The sequence below is a fragment of the Macaca thibetana genome, chromosome 10, assembly GCF_024542745.1.
Source record: "Macaca thibetana thibetana isolate TM-01 chromosome 10, ASM2454274v1, whole genome shotgun sequence".
NCBI lineage: Eukaryota > Metazoa > Chordata > Mammalia > Primates > Cercopithecidae > Macaca > Macaca thibetana.
The window spans coordinates 64,871,325-64,890,169 of record NC_065587.1 but is presented as its reverse complement, the minus strand read 5'-3'; the positions used below and the strand labels follow the sequence as shown (position 1 = coordinate 64,890,169).

General features: G+C 40.9%; 2 protein-coding genes across 2 annotated transcripts in view; both read right to left on the bottom strand.

The window, feature by feature from the left end:
* Nucleotides 1-18,845, bottom strand: part of TRPC4AP (transient receptor potential cation channel subfamily C member 4 associated protein) — a 283,763-nt gene that overhangs the window by 63,892 nt on the left and 201,026 nt on the right. Inside the window, exon 3 of the mRNA XM_050807052.1 lies at nt 8,613-8,741. Coding sequence (XP_050663009.1) covers nt 8,613-8,741 — 129 coding nt within the window. The remainder of the gene's footprint in view (nt 1-8,612; nt 8,742-18,845) is intronic.
* GSS (glutathione synthetase) overlaps nt 1-18,845 on the bottom strand; it is a 171,163-nt gene that overhangs the window by 138,564 nt on the left and 13,754 nt on the right. The window lies entirely within an intron of this gene.

Genomic DNA, 18,845 nt, shown 5'->3' with positions numbered 1-18,845 from the left:
TTCAGACCCCCCAAACAATCTACAACTCATTATAACATTTAGCACTTTCACTTTGCACCTATTTACAAACCTATGTTATTTTGTTATTTCTTCCCTAGACTAAATGTTTCTTGAAGACAACACAAACAGATCCCACTTTGTATTCCCCACAGATTCCAAGACACAGTATTTGATATAGTACACATAGGGTAGTAGTTCCCAAACTGAGGGCCACAGAATCCTTTGTTGGAACAAAGCTAAGAGGAAAAAAAATCTTATAAGAAAACCTAAAACATAGTAAGTTTCAAATAAGTATTTATTGAATGAATAAAGAAATGATGATCACAGCAAAGATATACAAATATTAATTTCTCTCCCCTTTAATTTCACCTCAATCTCACATCTGAGATTCTGCAGGAAGCAAATAATGTGCAATTCTTTGAAAAGCATTTTTAAACAAGTGTAAGAAGCTATAATTATTTCTTTTTTTTTTTTTTTTTTTTTTGAGACGGAGTCTCGCTCTGTCGCCCAGGCTGGGGTGCAGTGGCCAGATCTCAGCTCACTGCAAGCTCTGCCTCCCGGGTTTATGCCATTCTCCTGCCTCAGCCTCCCGAGTAGCTAGGACTACAGGCGCCTGTCACCTCGCCCGGCTAGTTTTTTGTATTTTTTAGTAGAGACGGGGTTTCACCGTGCACCATGTTAGCCAGGATGGTCTCGATCTCCTGACCGCGTGATCCGCCCGTCTCGGCCTCCCAAAGTGCTGGGATTACAGGCTTGAGCCACCGCGCCCGGCGCTATAATTATTTCTATCAGACTGTGAGAAGATTAAAAATATGAAAATGTCTCTTTTTTTTTTTTTTGAGACGGAGTCTCGCTCTGTCGCCCAGGCTGGAGTGCAGTGGCACAATCTCGGCTCACTGCAAGCTCCGCCTCCCGGGTTCACGCCATTCTCCTGCCTCAGCCTCCCGAGTAGCTGGGACTACAGGCGCCCGCCCCTGCGCCCGGCTAATTTTTTCTATTTTTAGTAGAGACGGGGTTTCACCATGGTCTCGATCTCCTGACCTTGTGATCCGCCCACCTCGGCCTCCCAAAGTGCTGGGATTACAGGCGTGAGCCACCACGCCCGGCGAAAATGTCTCTTCTTAAAGGTAAAGACTATGTTTAGTTTCTATTACATTTTAAAATAACTATGTGATATAATAATCAAAACTTCACCTCTGAAGAACATTGTCATTCAATTACGTTCAATATAACTTACATGGATTTTTTTTTTTTAATTTTTTTTTTTAAATTATACTTTAAGTTCTAGGGTACATGTGCACAACGTGCAGGTTTGTTACATATGTATACATGTGCCATGTTGGTGTGCTGCACCCATTAACTCGTCATTTATATTAGGTATATCTCCTAATGCTATCCCTCCCCCAGCCCCCCACCCCACGACAGGCCCCGGTGAGTGATGTTCCCTGCCCTGTGTCGGTGTTCTCATTGTTCAATTCCCACCTATGAGTGAGAACATGCGGTGTTTGGTTTTCTGTCCTTGTGACAGTTTGCTCAGAATGATGGTTTCCAGCTTCATCCATGTCCCTACAAAGGACATGAACTCCTCCTTTTTTATAGCTGCATAGTATTCCATGGTGTATATATGCCACATTTTCTTTTCCTTTTTTTTTTTTTTTTGAGACAGAGTTTTGCTCTTGTTGCCCAGGTTGGAGTGCAATGGCGTGATCTTGGCTCACCGCAACCTCCACCTCCCAGGTCCAAGCAATTCTCCCGCCTCAGCCTCCCGAGTAGCTGGGATTATAGGCATGCGCCACCAAGCCCAGCTAATTTTTTATTTTTAGTAGAAACGGGGTTTCTCCGGTGGGTCAGGCTGGTCTCAAACTCCCGACCTCAGGTGATCCGCCCACCTCAGCCTCCCAAAGTGCTGGGATTACAGGCGTAAGCCACCGTGCCTGGCCATATGCCACACTTTCTTAATCCAGTCTGTCACTGATGGGCATTTGGTTTGGTTCCAAGTCTTTGCTATTATGAAAAGTGCCACAATAAACATACGTGTGCATGTGTCTTTATAGCAGCATGATTTATAATCCTTTGGGCATATACCCAGTAATGGGATGGCTGGGTCAAATGGTATTTCTAGTTCTAGATCCTTGATGAATCGCCACACTGTCTTCCACAATGGTTGAACTAGTTTACAGTCCCACCAACAGCATAAAAGTGTTCATATTGCTCCATATCATATTGCATCCTCACCAGAACCTGTTGTTTCCTGACTTTTTAATGATCACCATTCTAACTGGTGTGAGATGGTATCTCATTGTGGTTCTGATTTGTATTTCTCTGATAGTCAGTGATGATGAGCATTTTTTCACATGTCTGTTGGCTGCATAAATATCTTCTTTTGAAAAGGGTCTGTTCATATCCTTTGCCCACTTTCTGATGGGGTTGATCTTTTCTTGTATATTTGTTTAAGTTCTTTGTAGATTCTGGATACTAGTTCTTTGTCAGATGAGTAGATTGTAAAAATTTTCTCCCATTCTGTAGGTTGCCTGTTTACTCTGATGGTAGTTTCTTTTGCTGTGCAGAAGCTCTTTAGTTTAATTAGATTCCATTTGTCTGTTTTGGCTTTTGTTGCCATTGCTTTCGGTGTTTTAATCATGAAGTCCTTGCCCATGCCCATGGCCTGAATGGTATTGCCTAGGTTTTCTTCTAGGGTCTTTATGGTTTCATGTCTAACATTTAAGCCTTTAATCCATCTTGAATTAATTTTTTTATAAGGTGTAAGGAAAGGATCCAGTTTCAGCTTTGTACATATGGCTAGCCAGTTTTCCCAGCACCATATATTAAATAGGGAATCCTTTCCCCATTTCTTGTTTTTGTCAGGTTTGTCAAAGATCAGATGGTTGTAGATGTGTGGTATTACTTCTGAGGTCTCTGTTCAGTTCTACTGGTCTATATCTCTGTTTTGGTACCAGTACATGCTGTTTTGGTTACTGTAGCCTTGTAGTATAGTTTGAAGTCAGGTAGCATGATGTCTCCAGCTTTGTTCTTTTTGCTTAGGATTGTCTTGGCAATGCAGGCTCTTTTTTGGTTCCATATGAAGTTTAAAGTAGTTTTTCCAATTCTGTGAAGAAAGTCATTGGTAGCTTGATGGGGATGGCATTGAATCTATAAATTACCTTGGGCAGTATGGCCATTTTCACGATATTGATTCTTCCTATACATGAGCATGGGATGTTCTTCATTTGTTTGTGTCATCTTTTATTTCGTTGAGCAGTGGTTTGCAGTTCTCCTTGAAGAGGTCCTTCACAATCCTTTAAGTTGGATTCCTAGCTATTTTATTCTCTGAAGCAATTGTGAATGGGAGTTCACTCATGATTTGGCTCTTTATCTATAATTGGTATACAGGAATGCTTGTGATTTTTGCACACTGATTTTGTCTCCTGAGACTTTGCTGAAGTTGCTTATCAGCTTAAGGAGATTTTGGGCTGAGACGATGGTGTTTTCTAAATATACAATCATTTCATCTGCAAACAGGGACAATTTGATTTCCTCTCTTTCTAATTGAATACCCTTTATTTCTTTCTCCTGCCTGATTGCCCTGGCCAGAACTTCCAACACTATGTTGAATAGGAGTGGTGAGAGAGGGCATCCCTGTCTTGTGCCAGTTTTCAAAGGGAATGCTTCCAGTTTTTGCCCATTCAGTATGATATTAGCTGTGGGTCTGTCATAGTTCTTACTGAGATATGTACCATCAATAACTTGTTTATTGAGATATTTTAGCATGAAGGGCTGTTGAACTTTGTCAAAAGCCTTTTCTGCATCTATTGAGATAATCATGTAGTTTTTATCTTTGGTTCTGTTTATATGATGGATTACGTTTATTGATTTGTGTATGCTGAACCAGCTTTGCATCCCAGGGATGAAGCCAACTTGATCGTGGTGGATAAGCTTTTTGATGTGCTGCTGGATTTGGTTTGCCAGTATTTTATTGAGAACTTTTGCATCGATGCTCATCAGGGATATTGGTCTAAAATTCATTCTTTGTTGTGTCTCTGCCAGGCTTTGGTATCATGATGATGCTGGACTCATAAAATGAGTTAGGGAGGATTCCCACTTTTTCTATTGATTGGAATAGTTTCAGAAGGAATGGTACCAGCTCCTCTTTGTACCTCTGGTAGAATTTGGTTGTGAATTCATCTGGTCCTGGACTTTTCTTGGTTGGTAGGCTATTAATTATTGCCTCAATTTCAGAGCCTATCATTGGTCTATTCAGGGATTCAACTTCTTCCTGGTTTAGTCTTGGGAGGGTGTATGTGTCCAGGAATTTATCCATTTCTTCTATATTTTCTACTTTATTTGCGTAGAGGTGTTTATAGTATTCTCTGATGGTAGTTTGTATTTCTGTGAGATTGGTGGTAATATCCCCTTTATCATTTTTTACTGCATCTATTTGATTCTTCTCTCTTTTCTTCTTTATTAGTCTTGCTAGCAGTCTATCAATTTTGTTGATCTTTTCAAAAAACCAGCTCCTGGATTCATTGATTTTTTGAAGGGTTTTTTGTGCCTCTATCTCCCTTCATTTCTGCTCTGATCTTAGTTATTTTTTGTCTTCTGTTAACTTTTGAGTTTGTTTGCTCTTGCTTCTCTAGTTTTTTAAATTGTGGTTAGGGTGTCAATTTTAGATCTTTCCTGCTTTCTCCTGTAGGCATTTAGTGCTATAAATTTCCCTCTACACACTGCTTTAAATGTGTCCCAGAGATTCTAGTATGTTGTCTTTGTTTTCATTGGTTTCAAAGAACATCTTTATTTCTGCCTTCAATTTGTTACGTGCCCAGTAGTCATTCAGGAACAGGTTGTTCAGTTTCCACGTAGTTGAATGGTTTTGAGTGAGTTTCTTAATCCTGAGTTCTAGTTTGATTGCACTGTGGTCTGAGAGAGAGTCTGTTATAATTTCTGTTCTTTTAAACATTTGCTGAGGAGTGCTTTACTTCCATCTATGTGGTCAATTTTGGAATAAGTGCGATGTGGTGCTGAGAAGAACGTACATTCTGTTGATTTGGGGTAGAGAGTTCTGTAGATGTCTATTAGGTCCACTTGGTACAGAGCTGAGTTCAAGTCCTGGATATCCTTGTTAACCCTCTGTCTCCTTGATCTAATGTTGACAGTGGGGTGTTAAAGTCTCCCATTATTATTGTGTGGGAGTCTAAGTCTCTTTGTAGGTCTCTTAAGGACTTGCTTTATGAATTTTGGTGCTCCTGTATTGAGTGCATATGTATTTAGGATAGTTAGCTCTTCTTGTTGAATTGATCCCTTCACCATTAGATAATGGCCTTCTTTGTCTCTTTTGATCTTTGTTGGTTTAAAGTCTGTTTTATCAGAGACTAGGATTGCAACCCTGGCTTTTTTTTGGTTTTCCATTTGCTTGGTAGATTTTCCTCCATCCCTTTATTTTGAGCCTATGTGTGTCTCTGCATGTAAGATGGGTTTCCTGAATACAGCACATTGATGGGTCTTGACTCTTTATCCAATTTGCCAGTCTGTGTATTTTAATTGGAGCATTTAGCTCATTTACATTTAAGGTTACTAGTGTTATGTGTGAATTTGATCCTGTCATTATGACGTTAGCTGCTTATTTTGCTCATTATTTGATGTAATTTCTTCCTAGCATCGATGGTCTTTACAATTCGGCATGATTTTGCAGTGGCTGATACCAGCTGTTCCTTTCCACGTTTAGTGCTTCCTTCAGGAGCTCTTGTAAGGCAGGCCTGGTGGTGACAAAATCTCTCAGCATTTGCTTGTCTGTAAAGGATTTTATTTCTCTTTCACTTGTGAAGCTTAGTTTGACTGGATATGAAATTCTGAGTTGAAAATTCTTTAAGAATGTTGAATATCGGCCCCCAATCTCTTCTGACTTGTAGAGTTTCTGATGAGACATCCGCTGTTAGTCTGATGGGCTTCCCTTTGTGGGTAACCCGATCTTTCTCTCCAGTTGACCTTAAAATTTTTTCCTTCATTTCAACTTTGGTGAATTTGACAATTATGTGTCTTGGAGTTGCTCTTCTCAAGGAGTATCTTTGTGGCGTTCTCTGTATTTCCTGCATTTGAATGTTGGCCTGCCTTGCTAGGTTGGGGAAGTTCTCCTGGATAATATCCTGAAGAGCGTTTTCCAACTTGGTTCCATTCTCCCCGTCACTTTCAGGTACACCAATCAGACACAGATTTAGTCTTTTCACACAGTCCCATATGTCTTGGAGGCTTTGTTAGTTTCTTTTTACTCTTTTTTCTCTAAACTTTTCTTCTTGCTTCATTTCATTCATTTGATCTTCAATCACTGATACCCTTTTTTCCACTTGATCGAATTGGCTACTGAAGCTTGTACATTTGTCACGTAGTTCTCGTGCCACGGTTTTCAGCTCCATCAGCTCATTTAAGGTCTTCTCTATGCTGTTTATTCTAGTTAGCCATTCATCTAATCTTTTTTCAAGGTTTTTAGCTTCTTTGTGATGGGTTTGAACATTCTACTTTAGCTTGGAGAAGTTTGTTATTATCGATCTTCTGAAGACTTCTTCTCTCAATTCGTCAAAGTCATTCTCCATCCAGCTTTGTTCCGTTGCTGGCCAAGAGCTGCGTTCCTTTGGAGAAGAGGCGCTCTGATTTTTAGAATTTTCAGCTTTTCTGCTCTGGTTTCTCCCCATCTTTGTGGTTTTATCTATCTTTGGTCTTTCATGATGGTGACGTACAGATGGGGTTTTGGTGTGGATGTCCTTTCTGTTTGTTAGTTTTCCTTCTAACATTCAGGACCATCAGCTGCAGGTCTGCTGAAGTTTGCTGGAGGTCCACTCCAGACCCTGTTTGCCTGGGTATTACCAGCAGAGGATGCAGAACAGCAAATATTGCAGAATGGCAAATTTTGCTGCCTGATCCTTCCTCTGGAAGCTTCGTCTCAGAGGGGCACCCAGCTGTATGAGGTGTCAGTCAGCCCCTACTGGGAGGTGTCTCCCAGTTAGGCTACTCAGGGGTCAGGGACCCACTTGAGGAGGCAGTCTGTCCGTTCTCAGATCTCATATTCCGTGCTGGGAGAACCACTACTCTCTTCAAAGCTGTCAGACAGGGACATTTAAGTCTGCAGAAGTTTCTGCTGCCTTTTGTTCAGTTATGCTCTGAACAAGGTGGAGTCTACAGAGGCAGGTAGGCCTCCTTGAGCTGCGGTGGGCTCCACCCAGTTCCAGCTTCCTGGCCGCTTTGTTTACCTACTCAAGCCTCAGTAATGATGGACGCCCCTCCCCCAGCCTCACTGCCGCCTTGCAGTTCAATCTGAGATTGCTGAGCTAGCAGTGAGCGAGGTTCCGTGGGCGTGGGACCCTCAGAGACAGGCACAGGATATAATCTCCTTGTGTGCCGTTTGCTAAGACCATTGGAAAAGTGCAGTATTAGGGTGGGAGTGTCCTGATTTTCTCGGTACCGTCTGTCATGGCTTCCCTTGGCTGGGAAAGGGAATTCCCTGACCTCTTGCACTTCCCAGGTGAGGCAATGCCCCACCCTGCTTCAGCTAACACTCCGTGGGCTGCACCCACTGTCCGACAAGCCCCAGTGAGATGAACCCAGTACCTCAGTTGGAAATGCAGAAATCACTGTCTTCTGCATTGCTCATGCTGGGAGCCGTAGACTGGAGCTGTTCCTATTCGGCCATCTTGGAACCAGACCCCCAACTTACAGGGGTTTTACCTGCATTAGAGCTGGTGCTCTAAATTCAAATTTAGATCCAAACTACCGCTAAAGTTTGATAAAATAACTCCAGCCCTACTGAATCAGAATTTCAGGGGTGGGGCCCAGAACTCTGTTTTAAAAAGCTCTTCAGGTGATTCACAAACACACTCCAGTTTGAGAACAATTATCCTAGCATAATGTCTCTGTGCTCTTTCCACTCATTTCCCAATCATCAAACCTGGGACCTTCAATCTTCTTATGTTAGTAATAATAATCAACCACCACAAGGCCCCTTCCATGAGCCTTCAGCAATATGGAATCTTCTAAACCCTTTTCTACTTTTTTTTTTTTTTGGAGTCTTGCTCTGTTGCCCAGGCTGGAGTGAAGTGGCGCAATCTTGGCTCACTGCAAGCTCCACCTCCCAAGTTCATGCCATTCTCCTGCCTCAGCCTCCCTAGTAGCTGAGACTACAGGTGCCTGCCACCACACACGGCTAATTTTTTTTGTATTTTTAGTCTCGATCTCCTGACTTCATGATCCGCCCGCCTCAGCCTCCCAAAGTACTGGGATTACAGGCGTGAGCCACCTTGCCCAGCCTTCTAAACCGTTTTCAAAAAGAATGTCATCTGAATCGCAGGATAGTGCTGACCTCCCAAAATTAAGGAAGCCCTGCCACAAAATAAACACACATAGAGACCAGAAGGATAACACAGGGAACCTAACGGTGATTATCTTGGGATGATGGGATTATAGGTGATGTTTATTTTCTTCTTTGTACTTTTTCTGAATTTCTCAAATTTTCTACAGCTTACACAGTAAAAAGAGGCTATTTTTAAAAGCCAACAGAAGGGGAAAAAAAGCAGACAGCTTGTGTCACCTAGAGTCCCTGAATATGCCCCTCCAAGTTCCTTAAGAGTTACCTTGAGGATGTTTTGGCACTCAGCGAAGTCACTGTGGAGGTGGCTGGTGGCATGCAGCTTGAGGAGCAGCTGAGGAATTCCACTCCACTTGGACTGTTTGTCCCTCTCTGTCAAAAAAGTCTCAGTGAACTGTGAGTTAAAAAAAAAGAGAAAACATATTATTGTATTATTGATAATAGCTGATATGGCAAAGGAGAGCAGCTGACTTCCAAACCCACCCAGGACAGTTACAAATTTCTCTCTAAGCACTACTATAAAAGGCCTCTGTCTAGAAATCTTCAAAACCTCCCCAACAGCCTATTACTATAAGTAGTAAGAAGGAGGGACTGGAAATACTCTTGTACCACTCACAAACAGCACAATATCATTGAGAGTGGACTTAGACTAACAGTAAACATATACTGGAAATTCTAGGGCAACTGCTGAAAGTACTTTTACAAGAAGAATAATTGATATGCTGAGAGATGAAAAATAATGGAACCATATAAACTGCACAGTTAAGCCCATAAAAGGCAGGAAAAGAGGAGAAGATAAACAAATAACAAGTATAATAAAACAAACATGGTATATATTAATCCAACTATATCAATAATTGCTGTAAATATCTATGAATGGTCTAAACAAAGGACAGAGACTACAAGAATGGATTTAAAAAACCAAGATCCAACAATGTGCTGTCTACAAGAAACTCACTTAAATATACATACAGATACGTTAAAAAGTAAGGGGAAAGGCCGAGCACGGTGGCTCACACCTATAATCCCAACACTCTGTGAAGCCAGGGCAGGTGGATCACCTGAAGTCAGGAAGTTTGAGACCAGCCTGGCCAACATGATAAAACCCCGTCTCTACTAAAAATACAAAAATTAGCCGAGTGTGGCGGGAAGTGCCCGTAATCCCAGCTACTCGAGAGGCTGAGGCAGGAGAACTGCTTGAACTCAGGAGGCAGAGCTTGCAGTCAGCCAAGATGATGCCATTGCACTCCAGCTTGGGTGACAGAGCAAGACTCTGTCTCAAAAAATAAAAAAATAAGTGGATGGAGAAAGATAAATCGTGTAAAAAGAAAGATGGAGTAGTTATATTAATTTTAGACAAAGCAGGCTTCATAAAAAAAATTATCAGAAATAAAGTGGGTCATTTCATAATTTGTCGTTATGACAAATTATTAGGGGTCAATTCACCAAGAATATGACTCCAAAAATGACTCCAAAAATATTAGGGGTCAATTCTCCAAGAAGATACAACAATCCTTAACATATATGCATCTAACAACAGCATGTCAAAATATGAGGCAAAAACTGCCTAAAAGAACCGCCAGACAAAAAAATGACAAATCAACTCTTACAGTTAAAATATTTTAAACTAAAAGAAAACAAAACTTATCAAAATCTGTGGGATGCAGCAAAAGCAGTAATAAGCCAGAAGTTTGTATCACTGAATGCATATATTAGAAAAGAAGAAATATCTATAGTCAATAATCTAAGCTTCTACCTTAGTAAACCAGAGAAAGAAGAGCAGTTTAAGCCTAGAGCAAACAGAAGAAAAAAATAAAAATGAGAGCAGAAATCACTGAAATTGAAAACAGAAAATCAAGAGAGAAAACAAAACCAAATGTTAGTCCTTTAAAAAGATTAACACAATTGATAAACTCTAACCAGGCTTATCAAGAAAAAAAGACAGAAACACAAATTACTAATATGCGATAAGTAAGAGGAATTATTATTACTGACTCCATGGACTTCGAAGGATAAAAGAGTATTATAAACTCTTTGCCCCGATATTTGCCTAGCACTTTGGGAGGCCAAGGCAGGAGGATCGCTTGAGCTCAGGAGTTCAAGACCAGCCTGAGCAACATAGCAAGAGCTCATCTCTACTAAAAATCAAAAAAATTAGCCAAGGGTGGTGGTGCACACCTCTGGTCTCAGCTACTCAGAAGGATGAGGTGAGAAGATCACTTGAGCTTGGGAGAATGAGGCTGCAGTGAGCTATGACAGCACCACTACACTCCAGCCCGGGTGACAGCGCGAGATCAAAAAAAAAAAAAAAAAAAGACATCATTATAACCAAAGAGTGGAAACAATTCAAATGTCCATCAACTGATGAATAAATATAGTATATCCATCCAATGGAATATTATTCAGCAAGAAAAAGTAATGATATACTGAAACTATAACAAGGATAAATCTTGAGACCATTATGCTAAACCAAAGAAGCCAGTGTCTAGCTGGGCACAGTGTCTCATGCCTGTGATGCCAAAGTAATCCCAGCACTTTGGGAGGCCAAGGTGGACAGATTCCTTGAGCTCACGAGTACAAGACCAGCCTGAGCAACATGGTGAAACCCCACCCCTGCCAAAAAAAAATACATATATATATACACACACACACACACACACACACACATATATACACACACACATATAAATTAGCCGGGTGCGGTGGCACATGCCTGTAGTACCAGCTACTCGGGAGGCTGAGGTGGGAGAAATGGCTTGAGCCCGACAGGCAGAGGTTGCAGGGAGCCAAGATTGCGCCACTGCACTCCAGCCTGGGCAATAAAGCCAGACCTTGTCTCGAAACAGAAACAAAAACAAAGCGAGACTCCATCTTTAAAAAAAAAACAAAAACAAAAACGAAACTAAAAGAAGCCAGTCTCAAAAGGCCACATATTGTTTGATTCTATTAATTTAAAATGTCCAGAATAAGCATATCCAGAGACAGAAAGATTACTGCTTGGCAAAGGTTGTGGGGATGGGGAAATTGGGGAGTAACTGCTACTGAATACAAGGTTTCTTCTTTGGGTGATAAAATGTTCTAAAATTGATTGTGATTGACAGATGCATAACTTTGTGCATACAGTAAAAACCACTGACTTGTACATTTCATTTTTCTTTTGTTTTTTTTTAAACCCTTTTATCTCCTCGGTTTACCAATTTGTAAACTTTAAAAGGGTAATATGTGCAATATGTGAATTACATCTCAATAAAGCTGCTACAAAAACTAAATAAATAAATGAACATAAGCGAACTTTTTAGGGTGACAATGTTCTAAAACCAGATTGTGGTGATGGTTGCATAACTTCATCAATTTGCTGAAAATCACTGAATTGTAAACTTTTTTTTTTTTTTTTTTTGAGACGGCGTCTCGCTCTGCCGCCCAGGCTGGAGTGCAGTGGCCGGATCTCAGCTCACTGCAAGCTCCGCCTCCCGGGTTCATGCCATTCTCCTGCCTGAGCCTCCCGAGTAGCTGGGACTACAGGGGCCTGCCACCTCGCCCAGCTAGTTTTTTGTATTTTTTAGTAGAGACGGGGTTTCACCGTGTTAGCCAGGATAGTCTCGATCTCCTGACCTCGTGATCCACCCGTCTCGGCCTCCCAAAGTGCTGGGATTACAGGCTTGAGCTACTGCGCCCAGCCGAATTGTAAACTTATAATGGGTAAATTTTATTGTATATAAATTATGCCTCAATAAAGCTGTTTAAGAAATATTTTTAAAAAGAAAAGGGAAGAATAGGACATTTAAAAAGCAAATATTGTATTAAGCAAGTATATTTAAACACCAAAATGTCAGTTATTATATTAAATCTAACTGTGCTAAATGCTCCAATTAAAAACAAAGTTTGGGCCAGTTGCAGTGGCTCATGCATGTTACTGCAGCACTTTGGGAGGCAGAGACAGACAGATCGCTTGAGCCCAGGAGTTAAAGACCAGCCTGGGCAACACAGGGAAACTCTGTCTCTACCAAAGAAAAAAAAAAATTAGGCACAGCAATGTGTGCCTGCAATCCCAGTTACTTAGGCAGCTGAGGCAGGAGGATCCCTTGATGCTAGGAGGCCAAGACTGCAGTAACCTGTGATCTGGTACCATACTCCAGTCCGGGCGACAGAATAAGACCTTGTCTCAAAAAATAAATAAAAAATAAAATAAAATAAAAATAAAATAAAATAAAAACAAAGTATGCCACTTACCAGAGAACAGAAAAGCTAAAAGAATGGGAAATAATACACAATGTAAACATATGCCAAAAGGTAGTATAACTATATTAAAATCAGTAAGAGCAAAGAAAAATCATTACCAAGCCAGGTGTGGTGGCTCATGCCTTTAATCCCAGCACTTTGGGAGACCGAGACAGGTAGATCACTTAGGTCAGGAGTTCGAGACCAGACTGGCCAACATGGTGAAACCCTGTCTCTACTAAAAACGCAAAATTAGCTGGGCATGGTGGCACAGGCCTGTAATTCCAGTTACTCAGGAGGCTGAGGCAGGAGAATTGCTTGAACCCAGGAGGTAGAGGTTGCAGTGAACCGAGAATGCACCACTGCACTCCAGCCTGGGTGACAGAGTGAGACTCCATCTCAAAAAAAAAAAAAAAAAAAAAAAAGTACTACCAGAGACAGGCACTTTAATAAGGACAAAAATGGCAACCTGGATAATGTTAATGGTTCTAAATTTGAAAATATCTAATAAAAACTTCAACATACATAAAGCAAAAACTGACAAGGCTAAAAGGAGAAATAAAGAAATCCATAATCGTAATGGGAGATTTTACATATCTTTTTCAAAAACTGACACAGACAGACAAAAATTAGTGAGAATATAGAATATTTTAACACAATTAAACAAAACGGACACACCTCGAGCAGTATATCTAGTAAATGCACTCTACATGTCCTTTACAAATATAAAGAGAACATCTGCAAAATGACCAGCTGGTAGGCCATACAGCAAATTCAATACATTTAAATGAACTGAAATACAGACTATGTTCCACATCAGAAAGATAATTATAAAATCCCCATGTTTGGAAAACAATATACTTCTCAAAAATGCACGAGTCAAAGAAAAAATCAAAGTGGATATATGAAAATATCCTGAAAGATAATGAAAATACTACACATTCAAACTGATGAGATACAACTTAAGGCATGCTTAGTGACCACTATAACCCTGATACCAAAACCTGTCAAAAGGAAAACTGCAGGCCAGTTTCACTAATGACGATGTAAGGAAAAAACCCTAATTCAAAAACTGAATTAAATTTAAAATTTGTATCAGAAATTAAAAGTTGGTTTAATATTTGAAAATTTATTCAATGCAATTCAACATATTGATAACAAAAACGAGAATAATGATACGAATACCTCAATTGATACAGAAAAAGCATCTGATAAAATTCAACATCCATTCATGATAAACTCAAACTAAAAAAAAATGAATTTCTGTTAACAGGTATCCACAGAAAACCGACTGCAAACATCACACTTAATGACAAAATGTTTAAGGTTTTTTCCCTCTTAGATCAGGAACATGCTACTTCTATTCATCATACTGGAGGTCTCAGGCAGCAGAGTAAGGCAAGATATATAGAAGACATAAGATTTTTTTTTTTTTTTTTTTTTTTTGAGACGGAGTCTCACTCTGCCGCCCAGGCTGGAGTGCAGTGGCCGGATCTCAGCTCACTGCAAGTTCCGCCTCCCGGGTTCACGCCATTCTCCTGTCTCAGCCTCCCAAGTAGCTGGGACTATAGGCGCCCACCACCTCGCCCGGCTAGTTTTTTGTATTTTTTAGTAGAGACGGGGTTTCACCGTGTTAGCCAGGATGGTCTCGATCTCCTGACCTTGTGATCCGCCCGTCTCGGCCTCCCAAAGTGCTGGGATTACAGGCTTGAGCCACCGCGCCCGGCCTGACATAAGATTGTTAAGGATAAAAAATTCATTTGCAGATGATACAATATTCACAGACGACTGTACAGGTATACAATCCGAAAGAATCTAAATGTAAATTATCAACTATTACAGCAATATAAAGGAATAATATAAAAATCTATCATATTTTTATATTAACAGCTACAATTTTTAAATGTAGTTTTAAAAACACTACTTATAATACCACTTTTAAAAATGCTAAGGAATAAATCTAACAAAGTTACGCAAGACGGCTACAAAGAAAACTATAATACACTCTTGGCCAGGCACAGTGGCTCACGTCTGTAATCCCAGCACTTTGGGAGGTCGAGGTGGACGGATCACCTGGGGTCAAGAGTTCAAGACTAGCCTGACTAACATGGTGAAACCCCATCTCTACTAAAAACACCAAAAAAAAATTAGCTGGGCATGATGGCGGGCGCCTGTAATCCAGCTACTAGGGGAGGCTGAGGCAGGAGAATCGCTTGAACCTGGGAGGCGGAGGTTGCAAACAGCTGAGATCACGCCACTGCACTCCAGTCTGGGAGACACAGGGAGACTCTATCTCCAAAAAAAAAAAAAAAAAAATACAGGAAAATAACTTCCAATTTAGAATTCTATACCCAGCCAAACTAAATATACAAGTGTCAGAATAAGATATTTTCTGATCTGCAAGCTTAAAAAAAAAAAAAAAAAAGTTACCTCCCAGGTACTCTTTCTTGGGAGGCTACCAGAGAATGTGCTCCAGGAAAAAGAAAGACAATTCAGGAAACAGAGTCTAAAACATGAGAAAACAAAGAAAAATATTCTGGATTTGGAGACGAGAAGTCCCAAGAATTCAGCTGTATAGCAGACCTAGTAACTAAACTAAACTGCTAAACTGCGGTAGAAGAATGAAGGGCTTCAAATGATTTCTTTAAAAAGTTTTAGAATTTAGGAACAAATTATAAGTATACAGAAAGCAAGTGGGCACAGTGGCTCACACCTGTAATCCCAGCACTTTGGGAGGCCAAGGCAGGTGGATCACCTGAGGTCAGGAGTTTGAGACCAGCCTGGCCAACATAGTGAAACCCTGTCTCTACTAAAAATACAAAAAAAAATTAGCCAGACATGGTGGCGGGCACCTATAATCCCAGTTACTTGGGAGGCAGAAGTTGCAGGGAACCAAGATCGTGCCATTGCATTCCAGCTGGGGAACAGTGCAAGACTCCGTCTCAAAAAAAAAAAAAAAAAAGGTATACAGAGAGCCAAACAAATTAAAAGGATGCATTACTGCATTATTCCCTGACTTCACCACCATGCAATACACCAATGTAGCAAAATTTCACTTGTACCCCATTAATACAAATTTAAAAACAGTAAAATAAAGGATGCACTATTATGCTAATGAAAGTCAAAAGGCTATACAGGGTATAAGTATATTTATCCTTCGATTTAAAAAATGGAAGAGGACTGTTTTTAACACGACAAAAAAACAAAATTATACAAAACATATATAATTGTACAATATATGGCCCTGCTGTAAACAATAATGCTAACATCATAATGTAAATACTTAACGACAGCCAAAACTGTGATATAACTACATTGGTAGAATAGTGGAGACGAGTAAGAAGGAATCAAATGTGTGAATTAAATCCTAGTCTTTTTCGAGAGCAAAGAAAATAGAAGTATCTAAAAGTGAAAAGAAACAGCTTTATAACCATGTTATTTAGAAATACTGGCTCTCCTGTTTCCTGGATTCTTCTCTTGCAAAAGAAATAGCTAAGTATGGACACTGAACAGCATTGGGAGTATGGAACTTAGAGGTGCAAAGCGGGCAGTGCACTGCTGTTCTTTTGTTACAAGCTTCATGACACTCAGAGACCTAATCACAGTCCAAATACTTGACTTCACAAGCAATTTCTTCACTATTTCTGCATTGTCTTACAAGGCATTTACTCTCATCTAAAAAGAATAATTTGGGGCTGGACACAGTGGCTTACGCTCATAATCCCAGCACTCGGGAGGCCAAAGCAGGCCCATTGCTTGATCCCAGGAGTTTTAAGACCAGCCTGGGCAACATGGCAGAATCCCATCTCTACAGAAAAATACAAAAATGAGCTGCATGTGGTGGCATGTGCCTATAGTCCCAGATACTCCGGAGGCTGAGGTGGGAGGACTGCTTGAGCCCAGGAGGTGGAAGTTTCAGTAAACCAAGTTTGCACCACTACACTCCAGCCTGGGCAACAGAAGCAAGACCCTGTCTTAAAAAAAAAAAAAAAAATCATCAGAATTTTGCTTTCCTTGTGAACAGCTTGGCACTGTGATGAAAGTGCCACCATTCAGTCATCTTCACAGTTGAATTACTGGCAGGTATCATATGGGTTTTCTCCTGAAGTACTTGTGGTTTAACAGTTGACAGCAGTGATAATCTCTTACATCATACCCTCTAAACTGTCAAGCTGTTTAGCAAATGTGACATTTCTAGACATTTACAGTTTCCACTGATTATACGGTTTTTCAAAATAATTAAAGGCTAAATTCCATGAAGATAAATGTGCATCTTGTTTCTTTAATCCTAAGTGTAAGATATCTAATGCCTCAAAATGCCATACTAAATGCAAGGGTCTCGTGCAATCTCACTGCAACCTCTGCCTCCTGGGCTCAAGTGATCCTCCCGCCTCAGCCCGGCCCCTTCCCCCTCCTGGCCCCCCACCCCCCACCACCACCAAGTAGCTGGGATTACAGGCATGCACCACCACGCCCGGATAATTTTTTGTATTTTTAGTAAAGATGGGGTTCCACCCATCTTGCCCAGGCTGGTCTTGAACTCCTGAGCTTAAAGAATCCGTCTAGCTTGGTCTCCCAAAGTGCTAGAATTACAGGTGTGAGCCACCACACTCGGTCTAAATAGATACCCTAAAGGATAATGAAGATAAAATACCTTGTTGGGTTATTTTGACAATGCATGTAAACCACTGAATACTTGCGTCTCCTTTAATGTGGTATGATTCAGTAAAATTAGGAGTAAATTTTAGGGCTTGTGAATACAAAAACTTCCCATTGAAATGAATGGCACATATATATATCTACATATATACATATATATGTGTGTGTATATATACATGTATATGAATGAGACTTTATCCTAATCAGTTTTTCAGTATCAAATGACCTCTGAAAAGCAAGGGAAGGTTTATTTGACTTAAATGCCTAGGTTTCATAAATACTAATGCTTAGAATGAGGCTAAAACAATTAGGCCAGGCACGGTGGCTCATGCCTGTAATCCCAGCACTTTGGGAGGCCGAGACGGGCGGATCACGAGGTCAGGAGATCGAGACCATCCTGGCTAACACGGTGAAACCCCGTCTCTACTAAAAATACAAAAAACTAGCCGGGCGAGGTGGCGGGTGCCTGTAGTCACAGCTACTCGGGAGGCTGAGGCAGGAGAATGGCATAAACCCGGGAGGCGGAGCTTGCAGTGAGCCGAGATCGCGCCACTGCACTCCAGCCTGGGTGACAGAGCAACACTCCGTCTCAAAAAATAAAAAATAAAAAATAAAAAAAAACAAGTAGTGCCTAATGAAAAAGCTAGTGAATCTGGCTGGGTGTGGCAGTTCACGTCTGTAATCCCAGCATTTTAGGAGGCTGTGGTTTGCAGATCACGAGGTCATGAGTTTGAGACCAGCCTGGCCAGCACGGTGAAACCTTGTCTCTACTAAAAACACAAAAACTAGCCGGGCATGGTAGCACGCGCCTATAGTCCCAGCTACTCAGGAGGCTGAGGCAGGAGAATCACTTGAACCCGGGAAGCGGAAGTTGCAGTGAGCCGAGATCGTGCACTACACTCCAGCCTGGGTGACAGAGCAAGACCCCATCTCAAAAAAAAAAAAAAAAAAGAGGCAGTGAATCTAAAGAAAAAAATATAAAGTAACACTCAGGTGCATTTAGATATGCCAATAATCATAAAGGAAGCAATGACTGGCATGTGGGAAATTTAACAGCATCCCACAACCCAGTCTGTCACCAGACTGCCAAACTGAAGGGTATCTAAGGATGGTGGGTCATGACCTGTAATGTGAGTTGCACTACCCTAGAGCCCAGGGTTTACTCAGTCTGTCCTTTCCTTCAACTCCTACTGATCATTCCGGGCCTTGTACGCCCATGGTAAGGAATCCAGAATTGATTCTATCAACCATAATGAGATGAGGCTGGAGAGTTTTAAGCAAAGGATTTATAAGATCTGATCTGTATTAAGCATCAAATGTGCTGATGAATATGAAAAGGCTCAGTAAACTCCAAAGTACCACCCCAGCGTATTTTACTGCCTTGACAGAGGGCAGAACAAAAGGAAGGGAAGAAAATAAGGCAAACTAAAATCCAAGTAGAATTGACCCATTATAAATCATGTGGCCAGTAGTCATGACCCAGGCTTTCCTTATGCCCCATTTAGGCAGATGGAGAAGATCAGGTCTGGTGGAAAAGGGAGAGGATTCTGGCTGTCAATATACTAAGTTTGAGATGCCCATTAGACATCAAAGTGGAAATGCTGAGAAGGCAACTGGATAT